Genomic DNA, 20,774 nt, shown 5'->3' on the forward strand with positions numbered 1-20,774 from the left:
TGTATTTGTTCCCCTTTAATTTATACCTGCTGTAAATTGCTGCAAGCAATATCCCTTTGAAGTTCCAATTTGGTTTATCACTTTCCCATGTGTCTTAATGCTTTGTACTCATTGACATGTTTCACACAGATCTTGTAGCACAGTTAAAGTTCAAAATTCCGGCATTTCTCATGCTGTTCGGAGATGTCAGAGTTGCATCCATTCCGTCTGGAAGTCTGAATTTACGATTTCGGTTCAGGAACTTCTGGAATCCAGTGTTTAATGGTTCTCCCCTGCTCAACATCTGTACTCTGTAATCATCTACCCTCTGCAGAGTATGAATTTATGGTGACAAGAGCATAATGTAGACTGGATGAATATCAACGTTTATTGCGGGACCACACTGGTTTCCTTATCTTGATTGTAGGTTCGTTGATTTTATGGATGGCTGGCCCGGTGATTAAACAGAAGGCTGGGTCAGTGGGAAGGTTTGTTAGATAGAGACAGTTGTGTCATTTTCAGAGAACCAAATAAAATCTCGGGGATTTTTCAGGCAAGACCGTAAATGCAAATTGGTCATATGTAGGGACGTGAAGTTTTAGTTTTATTTTTCCCTAAATTTCGGTGTTATTTTTTACTGCAATTCGGTGTTATTTTTTGCGGTTTAAGGCAAAGTCCTCCCAAGTCCTAATACAACACAACAGGTGTTTCTCCCTGAAAATTTTCCTGTTCCTACGAAATTTCCATCTTACCGATTGTTGTAAGACTTTTCCTCCGGAACGAATGAGGAGAAAGAACACTTCACACCCCTCTTAAGTAATAGACTGTTCTGGATTAAGATAAACATAATTAGTTCCAATATTCATAAACACTTTCATTCCATTCCCATACTCATTGTTTCTTTATTCAGCGTTCCTAATATTTTTGTCACGTGCTGCCTTCTATTGGCCATTATTTCAGACATCCGCTAACTTGCGGGCACTTAACATGAAGGATGATTTTCCTTCCATGACGTTTATCGTGCAATGCACGAGGGAAATTGTGAAGTTTTTGGATATAATGGCAAATATTTATCTTTTCCCAGGTTGAAGAAATTCAACCAGAATGCATCCCTCTGCATCTCACAAGACAGTGCCCATAACTTTGCTAAGACACGCCTGATCTTTGATGCTTGTGTTTCCATCTTTAAAATGTTTTACTCATCTTCTAACACTGGTAGCTCCCATGCAATCATCTCCACATGCATGCCTAAGTCTATTTTGTATTTCAGCAGCAGAAATTTCCTTTTTAACAATGAATTCAATCACAACACATTGACGAAACGAAACATCACTGTCAGCCATTTGAGAGAACTGCCTGCGCTGATTCTATCACACTACCTTGCCGCCAATATTTTGCAATGATTCACTTCGTGTGCATGCATTGATTATTATTTTTTTTTAAAAAAAAAAAAATTTTGCTCATTACATTCAATATGGCCCTTGTTTATATTATAAGTAACCTTGCAAATGAAAGTTTTGTTTTTGTTCCTTCATTGATAACCAACATATTCAATTAATATATTAGTATTTCCCATAATTTCAGTGAAAATGTGTCAGCTGACAGTAGAGATATTAAATGTGATGGGGAAGTTATCACATCACCGACATTTCAAATTGGAGAGCACTCTATATCCCAATCACCAATATGCAGCATGTCCTTAAAAGCAGAAGATACAAGCAACAGTGAAACATCAATACACAAGTTCGACGCTTGTGAAGTGAATGATATTTGTGGAAATAGAGTTGATAATGTTACTCCAGGGATATTATTAAAATCAAAATCTGATACAACTGGAAGTGGTAATATTGGAGTCCAATCACTTGTTAACGAAGAAGCAAAAAATTCAATCAAATGCGAGGAAAACAAATCTGACATAGGAAATGAATACCAGACATCATTTCAGATAAGAGAATATATAAAGGAGGAGGAGGTTATGGAACATCATGATGAAGGAGTTCCTTATATTGAAAGAGAAGAGAGAGACACGATGAATCTGACAGAAGTGGATTTGAACAAACCATTGAAAGACGAAGAAGATGATACCAGGTAACAAACAATATCATTATTACACTGTAATATTCTAAATATGCCTATTTTAAATGTAAGTAAGAGAGTGTGTTTCAGAAATCTTTGAAGGATTGAAGTTGAAATCACAGAAAAAAATTTAAAGGGAGCAACTTAGGGTTATTTGTGATGTACAAGGGTCGTTCAAGATTGACCGGGATTTTTATTTCTGCAGAGGAAATAGGTAGCAGAAGAAACACCAAACTATGTCAGTTTTTCAAAGTATTCTCCGTGCGCACCGAGGCACCGTTGCCATCGTTCTGGCAGCTCCCGAATTCCTTTGGCGTAGAAAGAACTTGGTTGTTGTCGTAGCCACTGGAGGACATCGCTCCGCAGTGCTTCGTCTTTCGTGAATTTCTTCCCTCCCAGATGGTCTTTAAGGGGTGCAAATAAATGATAATCACTGGGGGCTAAATCCGGACTGTAGGGGGGGATGGGGCAGAACTTCCCAGCGCATGTCGGCCAGAGTTGTTGTTGTCACATTGGCCGTGTGAGGGTGGGCATTGTCATGGAGAAGAATGACATTTCCAGACAACATCCCAGGTCTTTTCTTGCGAATGGACTTTCGTACAGCACCACTCAACAATGTGGAGTAATACTGGGCATTAATCGTGCTCCCTTTGTCCAGAAAATGATTGTCTCAACACTCCCGACACAGATATTCACCTCGGCAGCAATATCCCACACTGTTACTCGCCGGTTCTCAAGAATCATTTGCTCAACACGTGCGATATTCACTGGTGTGACTGCAGTCGGGCGAATGTGACCATGCGCTTCATTTGTCACCAGCTCCCGTCCTTCGCGAAACTGCTCACACCATTCATACACTCTTGTCCACGACATTGTTTGTTCACCATACTGTGCTTTCAATCGTCTGAAAATCTCAGCTGGTTTCACTTTCTCCTTCACGAGAAATTTGATTACACACCGCTGCTCCACAGCCACAGACACACTGCTTGCCGCCATGTTCGCTGCAACTGCTGCACATGCGCGAAATACGTCATGCTGGGCGCTAGTTACTTGCGAAGGAATACATTACGTCACCCGCACGTTTCATCATGATCTGGCTATTCATCGATTTTTTACGTACGAAAATCCCGGTCAACCTTGAACGACCCTTGTATTTTGCAACTGAAAATTTGTAATATATATAATCTCCATTCCAACATGTGTTATTTAGGTTGCCTGCAGGATATCTAGTCTATGTTGAAGTTCCCTATTTTTTTTTCATGAGTTGTTTTGAATAATACTCCATACCGTCTCTATAATTCTTTGCTTCAGTTTATCACAGTTAGAGGACTGTGACTGTGATGTCAAAGTATCTCTGGTGGCTTCCCTTGACATGTGTTATATAACAGAAATGGATAATTTTGATAGCAATGACACATGAGAAATTGGAAATCTATACAATACTGTGAAGTTGATATTTGGTACACAACGATGTTTTTTTTTTTAAAAAAAAATGGGATTCAATGGTATTGCATACACAAAGCAAATCAAAATATATTCTGATCACATTGTTTATATATTTTGTTCTTTAACTTCCCAGCAAAGTAAAAGAACTCATGTGAGAAATCTACCTCAGTAATTTATTATTTTCCTGTAGTTTATGGTTATTACAAGCATAAGAAAACAGTTTTTCTTTGTGACGTTTCAGGAGAACACACGCTCCTTTCATCAGACATTTATTTTCATTTTGACTAAAGATACAGTTATAACAATGAACCATTTAGTCAAAATGAAAACAGTTATAACAATGAACCATTTAGTCAAAATGAAAATAAATGTCTGATGAAAGGAGCGTGTGTTCTCCTGAAACGTCACAAAGAAAAACTGTTTTCTTATGCTTGTAATAACCGTAAACTACAGGAAAATAATTCTATAATGCAAGCAATGCGTACATACAAGAAAAAAAAGTAATTTATTAATTGGAGAGATCTTCTTCAATCCTGAGCAACAAGTCTACAGCCAAGATTAAGCTCTTGAGTTTGGTTTTGGGTTTGTGATGTAGCTCCAAATGAAATTGATATGAATGCAGATAACGTTTTTGATTCAACATACTCTGAACACATTGTGCTGTCAGTTACCTCCGAGTGTTCTCCAAATTGACTTCCATAGTCATCTTGAAATACACCAACTTAGTCAATGTGTTGCTCAGTGTTTTTTGGGGTTTTCCACTTCACTCAATGTAAGGAATACTGCTCATCTCCATGAACATTTTGTACAAAGACTAAATGCTCTTTGCAGATGAAATGGCCCGTTGATAATAGAGATGGCTAAAAACAGCTGGAAAATTTAAAAATCTGGATTTGAAAATAAAACTACCTGCTTTTTGGATAAATTCGGATTTGGAATATATTTTTGTCAGCCCATGCATTAACCATTGTGAGTTGCCTCTTTGTTAGAGCAATTTTAGTTGAAATGATTTCAATTTTTCCTCTGCATTTGAGCAGTGTTTTGAAGAGTGACGTGCAATTGTGCCCTGTCTGTTGTTTACAAATGCTCTTGTAGGAGGTGGAGAGGTGGTTGATCGATAGTGGATGAAAGGTTGATAATTTCATTTCATTCTTAACTATTTTTCTATGTATCTATCCACGATAAACTTGCAGCATAACACTAAACTATGTTGAAGTAAATATTTTGTCTTCAGCGATGTACATTCTCATGAAGTACAAGAAATGCAAAGTACATAAATAAAACATTTATATCACTGAATTATAAGCACTTGAATAAAAAAAAATATAATAGTGAAGTGAAGTTATAGTCCTATTTTCATGCCTGAAACTATCAATACTTAAGTTGAACTTTCAACAAAAGAACTGACTCTTCTTATAACTATAAACAGCAATTCTATCCTACAATATATGCCTTTTTGGGCATTTGTCTGAATAACTGACAAACCATTAAAATTGTACATCAAAAGCAAATACAATTCATAGCAGAGCAACAGAAGTAAAACTAGAATATGTTTACATTGCAATTACACACAATATTCTCAATTTGCAATCCAAATACTGTTCTACATGTTTCCGTGTTCTGATTTTAAAATGTTATCATACCTGAATCATCAGTATTGTCATTGCTAAACATGTGGTAAACATTCAAAACAGAAATTCAGAATGCTTATGGGAAATTGCCTTTCCATGTTTATCTACACAAACAATACAACATAAAGAACTGAATCACCAGATCAATAACATGTGATTGACATCTATAAACAGACACCACAACTTGTTGGCAAGAACTCTCACTCCCAAGCATTGATGTGTGTATTTGCCAGACACCAGAAAATAACATCAACATGTTGATTATGTTTCTCATCTTTATGCATTGCTGCTAAACTCCATAGCAGGGTGATCAGTAGAGTGCATCAGGATTCCATGGGTCCTAGGGTTGAATCCTGGCATTGGTGTTCCTTGTGATTGATCATTCATTATATCATTAGACATCCTCATCTTCTCAATGAGCCAAATGTGGAAGAAAAACAATTGAAGAGAGGGGGAAAAGTTGTGTCAGAACTACTGATCAGTGTAGGTAACTAGAGGGTGGGGCAGTTGCCACTCACTTTTACCCCACATTATGATCTTTTAATGATAAACCTTGTTTACAAAGAAAAATTAAACTGTCCTTGCACACCTCACTCCCAGTTTTGGCACCCAATCACCTCTACTGATTTCAATGTATAAATAATGTGTTGCTAGGTTTGTTTGAATTTGAATGCACACTGTGGAACAAACAAGACCTAGCATACTGAACATGCCTTAGAGTATACAGGGTGGTGCAAAATTCCGTTTACAACGTGGAGGGGGTGAATCACTAAGTGAAATGAAGACTAAAATGTAAATGGAATTTTGTCGAATGACTCACCGTGCCAGAGCTAGGGGATGCTGAAATCGTGTGACAAATACTACTCATAAAGAAGATGCTACACAATATCCCCAAAGAAAACACACCTGGGCTAGCGAATGATGCACAAATCGTGTGTCAAAAATTAATGTGGCAGGGATTCCCCACAAGAAGTGAGGGATTCCCGGGAATACTATGTCTGACATGGAACGCAGGTATAGAATGGGGGTACAAAGGGAAATGACGGAGATCACAGCACATGAAGAACATTTCGCCAGGAAGTGTCCAAAAAGCAGGCTGCAGAAGAGGATTCCCCAAATCTTTCAAATAAATTCCCCACAGTAAAGGAATTGAATCATTCTTTTTAAAGATTATTTATGGGATGGTGACTTTTTTGAAAAAAAAAATCATATTTTTTCCCCTGCTTCTCGAATTTAAAATTTGACATTCCTTTGCCGCAATAATTTCAATGTCAGGTCTTCCTCTAACACTTTTCTTTCATTCGGAAAATCATTGAACTCCCAGCATGTGGTGAAAAACTTTAGTGGGAAGAAACACTTTTACGAACATGTACTTCAGGTGTACTTTCACACACAATCAGCTCCGAAGCTGGACTTGAACTTATACGAGTGTGCCTCTATATGTGAACAATTGTGTACAACGTTGACTTATTTTTGGAATATTGAGTTTGTTCATTTCTTTTTTCTTAATCAAATCTCTAGGGTCACAATGAAAACCTGATTTAAAAGGACAAATGTAAAAACTAGCATATAAATATGTGCTGACCAAATTGATTTTCAAATAAATGACACAGGTTAAGAGGTAAAATCCAATGTAAGAACTTCCTTTTGAATTTAATGTTGTCACCTTGTGACAAGTTGTCCCAGGTTCAATCCAGTGGAGTCACAAGTGGTTGGGATCCTACTTTAAACTGTATTTCCAGTTTCAATTAACCTTCCTGTGCATGAAGTGGACTTAAATCCAACTCATACCTTTTGAATATGCTCTTTTTTCACTGGTTTTCCCACCGTTGGTTTATATTCTGTTGGGATACTGGATGCATTTCTTCGTTTAGTTACAGCACATAATGTGGATGGTAGTATGCCATTGTTCACAGAGTATTTGCATTCCTTGCAATAATGGCATGTACAATTTCACATCAGGAAGATATACCTTGGATACAATCAAATGTGTTGTATTGTCAGAATGAAACTGTCAAAATGTACCTTTTGAAACATGTGTACCACTGAAAAAATGTACAAACACAAGAACGTTACTGAGAAAAGTTGTTTGTTTTGACGTCCTCTATACATATCTCTTGTCAGTGGGTACAATTAAAATTACACCCTCAACATAAGAAGCAAATGTCAAAACAAATGTTATTTTTGTTAGTGTACATAATATTTATATAATTGTTAAGCACGTAGCAAGCCGAATTGTAAGAATGCAGTTTCAAGTAAAGCACTAAAATTACATGTGGAAGAGAAAGTGCGAATTAATTAAATGTGGTCCTAAAGTTTCATTATAATTTAAGCCGTATATATTTACTCTGTAGACTGGTACCCTACTGATAATTCTGTTTACTATTTTCAGTAGATCAATAGGGGTTTTGAAACACCTACTGTTTTCAGTAGCTGAACAATACTGCTAATGTTTTCTGCTGTTTTTAGTGACAAATGTGTGTACTGTTTTCAGTAGCTGAACTGCACTGCTAATGCTTTCTATTGTTTTTGGTAGTCCATCTGCATCTACTGTCTTGAGGAGCTAAACTTTACCGTTAATGTCTTCATTAACATAATTGTACAACTAACGTTTTTTATTGTGTTCAGTACATTGAATTGAATTTTGAATTGAATCTTATTTTCTTCCATTGACCCTTGATTAAAAGGGCATGGAAAACGTCAAGATACAAAATAATATAGTATTTAGTTTAGTAATTCATAATGAAAAGAAGAAACATTATGTAGTACATTACATCACTACACCAAAGTAAAAATTGAATAAATACACTTCATTACACTACAATAAAAATAATAACACATTAGCATTGCATCATTGAAATAAGAATACTGGTACAATTAAAATACATATAGTTTAGTACATTGGCCTTGCATAATTAAAATAAGAATAAAAATAAAATACATATTGTTGAGTACAATGGCTTTGCATTAAAATAAGAATAAGATTTTTTTAAACATTTATTATTATTATGCTGGAATATCAGGTGGGATGGGGGGGGGGGCTGTTTAGTTCAACTATCATGAGGTTTGCTTGTGAAGTATATACACATTGAGAACGTTTCTAATTTATAGTGTCTTGTTCCATGAATTCTGTGAGACTAGAGAGCTCTCTCTGTCAAATATATTTTTAATTGTTTGTATTTGTTTATTTTTTGGAGATATCAGATTTATGTCATGAGACACCTGGTTGTAGTATATTTTCCCGGCATTCATTTGTGATTTTTTGGGATATTGAGTCTGTATTGGTTCTGGTAATAATCATCTTTCTCTCTCGCATTGTGGTTGTGTAATTGGTTATTTTTAGTCATTCTTGTAGTATTTAGAACAAATTATAGCCTTATAGATGTATAGGGAGTATATTGTCATCATTTGTTTCTTCCTGAATAACTCTTTACAAGATGCCCTACAACGTAGTTTGTACATTATTCTAAGTGCTCTCTTTCGAAGTCTCAGTATTCTGACAGTATTATTATAAGATGATCCACCCCATGCTATTATGCCATATTCAACATAGGGGTCCATAAATAGTCCATAATATATGCATATGTTAATTTCTGTAAAATTATATTCAGCCATTCGTTTTAGCAGGTGTTATTTAGATGATAGTTTACTGCAGATGTTGTTAATTTGTTCTTCACTCATTAATTTTTGATCTAGTGTTATTCCCAAAAACTTTACTGAAGATACAGTTTCTATGAGCACATTGTCTATGCATGGTGTTTGTGACTCAAAATTCATGTTTCGGATCGTATTGAATATCATAAATTTTCTTTTATTGTTGTTTATTAATAATCCGTGTGAAGTTAGGTATTGTTCCAGTTGGTTTATGGTGATAAAAGTGTTTATTTCAAGCGTTGTAGTGTCGATACCTCTGGCAAGCATGGTTGTGTCATCTGCATAGGTGATAATTTTTTTGTTTGGGTATTCTGGTATACTGTTTAGAGCAAGGGACCTAGGATTGATCCTTGGGGTACCCCCATTAACAGTTTCCTACTTTGTGATTTAAAGTTAGTGACTATACCATGTATTTTGTATCTTATTTGGGTAATTTGCATTATGTCCTGTAGATAGGATTGGATAAGATCATAAGCTGTCCCTGTTATTCCCATGTTGCTTAGTTTGACCATAAGCAAGTCATGTTTTACCCTGTCGAATGCCTTTGAAAGATCCAGATATATATGTTTGTAGCTTTGTGTTTCTCTAATGTTTCTGTTATATAATCTATTAACTGTGCTAGAGCTGTGTTTATTGATTTCCCTTTCTGGAATCCATGCCGGTTTCTGTTCATTATGTTATGTTTGTTACAAAACTTTATAATATAATTTGATACAATGTTTTCTAGTATCTTTGAAAAAGTAGATGTTAGGGAGATAGGTCTGTAATTCTCAATGTCCGTTTCATCTCCTTTTTTTAATATGGGTATGACTATGCTGTTTTTTAGAACTTTGGCGAATGCACCATTTTTTATTGAACTGTTGAATGCATACTATAATATATTCTGAACAGGGTTTAATAAGTTCAGCCGACCATTCATCAGGTCCGTGAGATTTTTGTTTTTAAACCTTGTATGGCTTTTTTTAGTTCATCGGCACTTACTTCTGGGATATATATACTGTTTGGCTGATCATTGTGCATTGGAATATGTAGTGTTTTGTCATTATTTTCATTCTCTCTGTTTGTGTTAGTTAGGTTTATAAAATATTCGTTGAATAAGTTACATATGATATTTGGGTCAATTACTTCAGTGTCATCCTCAATGACTTTTATGTTTTCTTTATCATTGTTTGTGTTTGATATGTGGTGATTGTTTAAAATTTTCCAAATTGCTTTTTGTTTATTAACAGACGTTTTTATATGTTTACTGAAAATATTTGATTTTTGTTTCCTTATGGCTTTCTTGAATAGTATTTTTTACATTTTTGTACTTTTCCTGGTGCTTAGTGTCTTTTGTAATTCTAAATTTTTCATATTCTTTATTCATATTACTTTTCAAAACTATAATTTCTTCTGTTAGTGGCACTTTCTTCTTATTAGGGTATATTCTTTTTGTTGTTTTTTGACAAGCTACATTATTAGCAATTGAGAGATATCATTCATGTCAGTTAGTTGGTAAAGGTCTATCCACTTTTCCTGATGTAAGAGGTATTTAAGATAATCTTAATTTTGCTCACATATATCCCTACATTCTATTGTATAACTTTTTTAATATTCTAACCTTTTTCCTTGTATTGTAATTTTTTGAGACGTGTGGTCAGAGATAAGCGTATGTAGAACTTCACCTTTAATGTTATTTGGTTGTACGTTTGTTATTACATGGTCAGTTAGGGTTTCTGTATTTTCTATTATTCAAGTTGGTTCTTGGATCATTTGAGTTAGGTTGTTTGACTTCAAGGTATCCAAGTAATGAGTACTGTTTGTGTTTTGTTTTAGAAGATCTATGTTTATATATCCAACTATTAATAGTTTGTTATGTTTTCTTGTCAGATGGTTTAGCATGTTGTTCAAATTATGTACAAATAGATTTATGTCACTGTCTGGTGATCCGTATACTGCTATAATCTTAAATGTATCTAATCCTATATTAAGCTCTACACCACTAACTTCTAGTATATTTTCCATACAGTATTTGTCAAGGTTTAACACTTTTTTGATGTTTTGTACACTATTTTTGATGAAGATCGCAATGCCACCACTTTTTTGAATTGACCTGTGGTAAACTGCATGTAGATTGTAACCTGTAATTGTGTATTATTTATAATTTTCAGACCTGAGACCATGTTCAGTGACTACAAATATATCTGGTGCACATTCACTTAGCATTATTTCCAGTTGGTCAATTTTGTTTGAAATGCTGTGTACATTGTTATGGAGAACTGTAATCAATCCTTCTTGGTTTGGCAGGCTGTTTTTATTGGGCACTTAGTTATTTTATGTATGCTTATCACTTACCATTAAAAAAACCGTTTTTCAGATTACTGGGTGTACACTTCTTCCGTTGAGATGACATACACTTGGAGCATTTACTTTTTCACTACACTTTCCATTGCTAACTTTGGTGTCGCCACTGATTATAGCACAAGCCTTGTTTTCAGCTTGTACTTTTACTATGGAAGAATGTGTTGGCTCCTCAATTTCCTTTTGGTTTTGCCATTCTCCTAATTTTCTTGACTTAATTTCCATTTGAGTGGTATGATATGTTGAACTGCGAAACTATTTCCATTGCACAAGTTAACTAAACACTGAGTGATGTAGAGCTTTCCCTTCTTGTTAAAATGTAGACCATGTTCTGTATGCAGACTTCTATTTACCATGCTGAGTTTCAGGAATTTATTGCTTGCACATTGATTCCAATTGATTGTTTAATTCTTTTAGTGCACTATTTACACAAGAAGTACTTATTAGGCCATGACAAAATGGGACATTGAATACGATGACATCTGTATGGGTTAGTTGTTTCAAGATGTGTTTAATTGTTCTTACAACATTCTGACCTGGATTTTTGGACACATCATTTGTACCACTCAATAATACAACATAGTCTTCAGATCCTAAGGATTTACAGTCCTTTGCTATTGTCTGGGTTACCTGTTGCATTTCACCACCTGGTGTCATCATTGCACTACACGCTACACTGGTTGAAATACTGTTTACATGAGCAGCTAAATCACGGCCATGACTGTCCGCAAAGATAAGAATTTTTCTTTTTTGTGAAAGGTTGTTCTTGTTTTGACTTGGGGGATTGTTTACCATCATTTTGGATGTTATTTTCCTTGTATTCAATTTCACTGCATTCTTGTTTTTTTTTTTTGTTAGAAATGGTGTTTTTTTTGCAGGGCGTGCTAACTGCTTTATCATGTATTCTAGGTTTTCTGTACTGAGTGGAATTTGGGTAGGAAAATATTGTCTGAACTGTGTTAGGCAACATTTTCCTTCTTGATTTCACAACTTGAGCCCATGTATTTTCTTGTTGGTATTTTAGAGTGTCATATTTCTGTCCATATATTCCCTCAGTTTCCAGAATGTTTATGATTTTGTCTTTTAATAGCAGTTCGAGTTGTAGCTGTCTGTTTTGCATCAACAGCTTCTCATAATTTTTACAAGTGGCCATATTTATTTTCATGGCTTTTTATCTCTCTTACAACTTAAAGCCCTCTTTCAATTACAATTTAAAAGCACTATTTCTCAAATTCTATTAACACAAACAACAAACAGTTCGCAAATCGATGCCAGAGTTCAGTTCAGTTGCTGACCCGTTCACAGGAATGAATTCACTCGATTTATGGACCCAAAACAAATCACTAACTGCAAGTCTCCAGTTCACCCGTTCTCTACTCCACAAATTTTATTGACACAAACAACAAACAGTTCACGAATAGTTGCTGACCCGTTCACACTGCTATATGAAAACAGTATTATTATAAGTATTGAGAAAAATATGTTTTATGTTACTCAAAATGCAATGGAAAAATTACATAAAACAACTAAAATATATGTATGGTAAAGCATGTGGAATTTCAACTTGCAGTACTTTCACACAACAAAAAAGCAAAAGTAGTGAACACGTTTTTAAGTGCGTAACTTCATTGTGATTATGCTCCCATAGAAAATTGAAAAACATACAGTTTTAAACATAAATTTACATTGTTCTTCCTATATTCACACAAACAGCAAAAAATTAGTTTAAACAAAGACTTGACACTCAATGCTTCAAAAACCAAAACAAGCAAACACTGTTGACTGTGTTGATCAGAAAAGGGCTCCCCAGTCAACAAGATGTTACCACAACATTGTGTCAACGTTAGCCCCTAACATACCTAACATTGTTACAATGTTGAATGTATGTTGATACAACGTTGTGAAAACTTTGTGTCAACGTTTAAGGGTCATTTATTTCAACGTTGCTGCAATGTAGGTTGACAACGTTGTGGCAACATATACTGAACATTATGTAGCAACGTTAGGTATGTAAGGGGTTAACGTTGCCACAACTTTTTTGCAACTTTACCTTTCTGCCTGTGTAATTTACGAATATAACAACAATGCATATTTAAAATATGGTTATTTCGCATGGTAAGCTATTAGCAATCTTGCCAAGGCATTTTTGTATATAATACATATGCGTAACAGGAAAAACTCATGTTTGTAACGTCACAGTTTCTCTTTACATATTATAAAAACTTTTCCTTCCACCAAAATAGGCATTTGTTAGTCTGGAGAGTTTCATGAATTTACCAATCTCTAACTACACCTGGTAATCAGTTTCTTTTTGCAGTACTTAGCTCCTGATTATATAGTCTGGGAAAAAAATATTTATCATGGGAGTTTCACTTGGATTCACCACATTTCATTTTCTGATCTTCCTTACAACTTCTATATTCACACATCTCTCAAAGGATAATAAAACACATTTTTTCACTAATTACAATCGAAGTTATCCTTATTTGTGGTACTAAAACTTATGTTTGTTTTGCATTTGAGTCGCACAGCCATCTAGTGTACACTGTAGGAAATATAAGGTTTGGTGGTCAGTGCACTCACAAATTCAGATTAAACAAAACACTCCGATCGGACGCTTGTGCCACTCATGGTGGTGACCATCCAAACTAAAGCGTATTCAGTGGAATGTTTTTTTTTTTGTAACGTTATCACAACGTTGTTCCCCTACATACAACATTCCATCATAAATACAACAATCATACAACGTTGTGGCAATGTTATCACAACGTTGTTCCCCTACATACAACATTCATCATAAATACAACATACATACAACGTTGTGGCAATGTTAGTGTGTTGACTGGGTCCTTTCTGCAATTTCAATGCATAGATAGAATAGTATCCATCGAAATTGCATGCTGGAAAAGAAATTAACTGATATGATCATGTATTCAAACTACTAGCTGCTTTAAGCTTGAGTAATTTCTGAAGAAGGAGTTGTAGTAATGTAGTCATTAATATATATATAACTTCAGTAGTATTCATTAAAGAAACAGTAGAAATTCAGTTCATGTACTGTTTTTCCAATGCACTTCAAAATCACTGAAAATATGGTGTCAAGAGTTAATCTGTCTATTCTTTGCCGTGAATAAATGATTATATAATATATTGTAGCAAGTTTATTATTCATATTGTTTTTTCTGTACAGTAGATATATAATAGGATTTTAGTACATTTCGTAGTACACAGTAGAAGTCATTTGAAAACGGTAGGAATATGTTGAAAGATGTTTATTCCTTTTGGAATGATTGGTCAGTAAGTAGTTTAAATCACACATGTACATATTTTATAGAAGAATAAACCCAATCAAGCACAACAATCATGTGGTAAATTTTCAGTTTTGTAACTTTGTCTTTCAGGTTAAAACATTTAAATTTTACAATGCCAAGTTTAATTACAAATTTTGGTAAACCCACGAGAACCATGTGTACTAATGAAAAGTATATTGGAGATCTAAAACTGAATAATGCCAGAATTTCTACCTGCACGAGGAAAAACGGTGATACCAAATCAAAGTGTTATCGTAAGGGCACACATAATAGATCACCTCCCTTAATTGAACGTAAGCACAGAAGTAACGCTAAACAAAAAGAGTGCATTAATGTGCTACCTAGAGTTCATAAAAAAGTTGGTGATTTCATTTGCGCTCATTGTGGAAAATCTTATACAATGAAAGTACACTTAAGACATCATATCCAAAAACATGAAGAATATATTTCATTGCAACAAGATCAATCCAAGACAATATTTGCCATTGAAAAAATAATGAAAATAAATGTTAGCCATGATGAAACTCGCCAATTCCAATGTCGTCAGTGCAAGAAGAGATTTACTCGAAATGAATATTTAAAACGGCATTTGAGAGTTCACAGTGGAATTCGCCCATATGAATGTCCTCTGTGCAAGAAGAGATTCACTCAAAATGAACACTTGAAAATGCATTTGAGAGTTCACAATGGTATTCGCCCATATGAATGTGCTCAGTGCAAGAAGAGATTCACTCAGTTTGGAGACTTGAAAATACACTTGAGAATTCATGATGGAATTCGTCCATATGAATGCTCTCAGTGCAAGAAGAGTTTTACTTTTAGTGGAAACTTGAAAGTACACTTGAGAATTCACGATGGAATTCGTCCATATGAATGTCCACAGTGCAAGAAGACATTTACTGGTCTTAGTAACTTGAAAGCACATTTGAGAATTCACGATGGAACTCGTCCATATGAATGTCCTCAGTGCAAAAAGAGTTTTACTCGTAGTGGAAACTTGAAAGTACACTTGAGAACTCACGATGGAACTCTCCCATATGAATGTCCTCAATGCAAGAAGAGATTCAATCAGTCTGGAAGCTTGAAAACTCATTTGAGAGTTCACGATGGAATTCGCCCATATGAATGCCCTCAGTGCAAAAAGAGGTTCACTGTAAGTGGAAAGTTAAAAATGCATTTGAGAGTTCACAGTGGAACTCGCCCATATGAATGTCCTCTGTGCAAGAAGAGATTCACTCAAAATGGACACTTGAAAATGCATTTGAGAGCTCACGATGGTATTCGCCCATATGAATGCGCTCAATGCAAGAAGAGATTCACTCGGCGTGGAAGCTTGAAAATACACTTGAGAATTCACGATGGAATTCGTTCATATGAATGAAACTTGAAAGTACGTACACTTGAGAATCCACGATGGAACTCGCTCATATGAATGCCCATGGTGCAAGAAGACATTTACTGCTCTTAGATACTTGAAAACGCATTTGAGAATTCACGTTTAAACTCGCCCATAAGATAAGATAATATTTATTTCCATCCACTTGATCATATGAGGACAAATAGCACTATGATATGAGATAGGTCAATTACATGTATAATTTTGAGTACAGAGGAAATAACACATACTTAAGCATATTAAAAAGTATAAAGAGTATAAAATAAAATTACATGTATGATTTTGAGTCCAAAGGAATTAACACATACTTATGCATATTAAAAAGTATAAGAGAGTATGGAATAACATAGAAAATAGAAGAAAAATCAAGGGTTATGACTATTAGTGAACATAAAAATACAAGAAAAGTCAAAGGTTATGTCTATTAATGAAAAATATGATCTAAGTACTCCTCTGTGCTATAAAACAAATACTTCATAAGCAAGCTTTTTACTGTTATTTTAAATTTGGTTGGATTATGATTCTTGAATTCCTCTGGCAGCTTGTTATAGAGTTTTACACCTTGAAATCCTAGACCACTATGTGTTTTGGATGTGCGGACAGTAGAAAGGTGGAGGGAGTTATGCATACGAGTGCTGTACTTGTGTATGTCCAGATTTTTTGAGAAGATTTTAGAATTTGTATGAATAAAGTACAACGTTTCTAATATGTACAAACATGGAAGAGGTAATATTTGAAATTCATTGAAAATTTGTTTTGTTGGGTTTGAGAGGGATACATTCTTCATAATTTTTAATATGCGTTTTTGCCAAATACAAATTTTCTGCATTTTGGGTGAACTGCCCCAGAAAGCGATACCATATGTGAGTACAGGTTGAATCTGTCCAAAATATACTGTCCTTAAATCATTCAAAGTTAAAACATTTCTCAAAATTCTCATCATGTAGCAGAGCCTGCTTAACTTTTGAGTTAAATTAGTAATATGCATGTCCCAAGACAGGTTTGTGTCTATCCATACTCCTAAGAATTTTATTGCATTGCATTCTTTGACAACTTCATTGTTAATAATCACATTTAAGTTTTTTGTTTTGCTGGATTAAAATTTATTAGAAATGTTTTATTAACATTCAGGGAAAGCTTCTTGTTGTTTAGCCAGGTGTTTAGTTGTGTTGTTGTTGAAATGGAATTCTTTTGAAGTTGCTCATATTCCAGGCTTTTTACTATGATATTTGTATCATCCGTAAAAAGTATTGTTTGAGACTCTGATAAGGTTTCTGGAAGATCATTTATGTAGAGTAAAAATAAAACTGGTCCTAGAATTGAGCCTTGCGGTACACCTGTATTGAGGAACAGTTGGTCTGATTTGATTTTGTTAATATCTACATACTGACATCTGTCTTTTAAATAAGAGGTGAACCATTTTTTTTTCTAAACCTCTGATTCCATAATGGTCCATTTTATGTAGTAAAATGTCATGCTGAACCAAATCAAATGCTTTTGTGAAATCTAAAAATAATCCATGTACATGCATTTATTTGTCTCTCGATTTTAGTATGTTATTTGTAAATTCAAAAATAGCTTCTGATATTGACTTACTTTTTTGGTATCCAAATTGATGTTTGGATAAGATGTCATATTTTTCTAAGAAAGTTACTAATCTATTTAGCATAATTTTCTCTATTACTTTAGAAAAGACCAATAAAAGAGAAATTGGCCTATAGTATGAGCATTCTTCTTTGTTGCCTTTCTTGAATAATGGCCTCACTTTTGCTATTTTGTACTCACTAGGAAAAATACCTGTCTCTAAAGATGTGTTACAAATACTTATTAGTGGTTGTAAAATACTATTCGCACATTTTTTTAGTAGAGAACTTGAAAATTCATCTGGCCCCGATGAATACTTATTTTTTAAATTTATAATTACCTTCTCGACTTCTCCCTCAGTTACTGGTGTGAGAAACATAGTGTTTGTGTTTCTGGGACTGTTGAAATATGTTCTTAATCTACGTGTAGAGATTACTGCATTTTTATTTACGGTATTGGGAATGTTCACAAAGTATGTATTAAAAATTTGTGCTACATCAAGGGGATTGCTTATTTTCTCTCCATCAGCCATAATTTCTATCTTCATTCACGTTCTTTGTTTTCTTACCAGTTTCATCATTAAAAATTTCCCATAGTTTCTTTGATTTATTAGCAGATTTGCGTATTTTATCTGCAATGGCCAATTTCTTAGCATTGTTTATTACCTTCCTGAGAATAATTACATATTTTTTGTAGTGGTCTTTAAGTATGGGATTCTTGTTTTTCTGGATTTCTTTATATAATTTTCTTTTTGTTTCACAGGACTTTTTTTATCCCTTTAGTTATCCACGAAATTGATTTTGTTTGATTTAGGGGTTGTCTGTATGTTTTGTATGGAAATGCTACTTCAAAATGATATTTTACTGTCTTTGTGAATAAGCTTACTTTTGTGTTTAAATTTTCCTCCATGAGCACATCAGTCCAGTTTTCTTTCTTTAATGAATATACAAAGTTTCCTATATTTTCCTTGGTGAATTTTCTTTTTTCTACAGTAGTGATACGTTTTGCAGTTTTTCCTTTTATATTCTCTGGTATATGGATACTTATGAAACCTGCTTCATGATCGGACAAGGCTAAAGGTAAAATACATGTGGTGTATTCAAAAAAATCTTGGTTAATTATTATTTGATCAATACATGATTTACTTGTTGGTGTTATCCTTGTTGGTGAATTTATTGTTGCAATCAAATTATGGGAGGTTAGAATTGTATTTAGTTCATTTTTTCCGGACTGTTTTTTAAAAAAATCTATGTTTATATCGCCCATCACTATAATGGATAATTTCTTATGTAGTAAAATGGACAACATTGTTTCTAATTTTTTTAAAAATATGCCATCTGGTGTTCGGTATAAGCAAACTACTGTTGTAATTTTAAATTCACTACTGAGTGTTCAAAATTGAATTCTTCATTTAAATAATTCGTTTTTGTTACGTTTTCATATGCTATATTGCTTTTAACTAGTATGGCAGCACCACCTCGTTTGTGTTGTTTACGGCAATATGCGCTGGCTAAATTAAAATTTGGGATTTGTGTGGAAGAAAACTCTTCTTCTCGCAACCAATGTTCAGTGGCACAAATTATATGTGGACTGCTTCGAGGGATCCAAGAATCACATCCAGCTCATGGACCTTGTTCCTTAATGACTGAAAATTTTGACTCATTAACCTAAAAATATTTTTGTTTTCAGAGATAAGAAGTTGTTCATTTTTGTTTGTGTCTATAAGGTGTGTGGGTTTGGTTTGTGTTTTCTAAATTAAGCGTTTTTGCTGTGGTGAGGTCTTGCACGTTTTGATGAAATATATTTAATGTGTTTTCTTTTGCATTTACTTTTTTAACATGAGTACCTTTCCCTTCTTTTGTTTTTTTATCATCACTCTTGACACTTGGTTCTAAAATAAAAAATCTTCATGAAATTTTTGTGGTACACGTTTTTCCCTTCTTGACAGCCTTGGAGCTCCGTCACTTCTGCTGGGAGAGCGTTCGACATGCCGCCTTTTCTCTTCAATGAAACCAATAACACAGCTTGGAAGGATGTTTGAGAATTCATGGTGGAATTTTTCCATATGAATGCCAACAATGCAAGAAAAGATATACTTGTAGAGGAAGTTTAAAAATACACTTGAGAACTCACGATTGAACTCGCCCATACAAATGTCCACAGTGCAAAAACAGATTTACTGCTCCTGGAGGCTTGAAAAGACATTTGAGAATTCACGATGGTATTTGCCCATATTAATGCCCTCAGTGCAAGAAGAGATTTACTGCTGAACATATGTGAAGTTTCACAATGGATGTTGCCTGTGTGAATGCTCTGAGTGCGAAGGAAGATTTACTCAAAATGGAAGATTGCAAACACATTTGAAAGTTCATGGTGTAGTTGGGTGCATTAAATTTACCTCCAATGCAAATTTGTATTTTCATGTAAGATCTCATGATGAGAATTGACTAATGTAATGCTATGAGTGGGAAAAGAGATTTATTCAAAATGGAGCCTTCAAAAAGATAGATCCACTTTCACATTTCAAAGAATTCACAATTGGATTTGTCAGTATGAATGGAAAAGCAACTTACTGAAAGTGTAAATTCGGGAATTGTCCCACACAAATTTTCTGTGCCAAAATAGATTTACTGAATGTGACCATTTCAAAAATTATTTCAAAATTGCCAGAGGAAATCGCCAGATGAATGCCCTCACTGCAAAAGGGTTAATCCAAAACACAAACCTGAAAACGCATTTAAGAAGCCATGTGGGAATGTCCATAGCAAGACCTTCAATGCAAAAATATGGTACTGAAAGTACAAGCTTCAGAAATTGGTGTAGTGTCAAATCATCGCCGACAAAACATCAGCTACTTTTTGGACAACTTTCCATACTGAGGAATTAAAATCTAACCACGAGTCTTTCAGAACACTAAGCAATAGGCAAATACGTCTGAAAGCACCATTTTGTGTCAACATATTGTTATTTATAAACTGTACGTACAGAATGGACTCCAACTCCAGTTACCAACTTCCTTCAGACAGTGCTAACAATGTTCCAAATGTGCATGGGCAGTTGCAGCGTTTGGTGTCGGGCCATAGGGGAAGGGAAGCTTCTTTGATTGAAAGATGAAAAGATAACTGGTTATTGTTGTTCATTGTTTTTATTAGACATGGCAATAGAGCTCCAAGTAGCAGTGATTTCTCGCATTTCTAGCCATGGAAAGGTGACTGAAAGGACTAATATACGACTTGACATTTCTGTAGTGATCATCTTTTTATTCTTTCATTGGTATCACATGTAGTGTGGCCTCTTGCAATGAAAACGGGCTAAGTGAGTAACATTGTAGATGCAATCTTTAGAATGACCCCCCCC

The 20,774-nt window shown here is 34.6% G+C and overlaps 1 protein-coding gene across 1 annotated transcript in view; it reads left to right on the forward strand.

Annotated features, from left to right (window-relative positions):
- LOC145997190 (uncharacterized) overlaps positions 1-18,776 on the forward strand; it is a 38,149-nt gene extending 19,373 nt beyond the window's left edge. The window contains exons 3-4 of the mRNA XM_083133915.1: positions 1,564-2,067; positions 14,528-18,776. Of these exons, the coding sequence (XP_082990041.1) occupies positions 1,564-2,067; positions 14,528-15,818 (1,795 nt within the window). The 3' untranslated portion in view covers positions 15,819-18,776. The remainder of the gene's footprint in view (positions 1-1,563; positions 2,068-14,527) is intronic.
- The last annotated feature ends 1,998 nt before the right edge of the window (positions 18,777-20,774 follow it).

Source organism: Lepisma saccharinum, chromosome 13 (genome assembly GCF_977018435.1).
Source record: "Lepisma saccharinum chromosome 13, izLepSacc3.1, whole genome shotgun sequence".
Lineage (NCBI taxonomy): Eukaryota > Metazoa > Arthropoda > Insecta > Zygentoma > Lepismatidae > Lepisma > Lepisma saccharinum.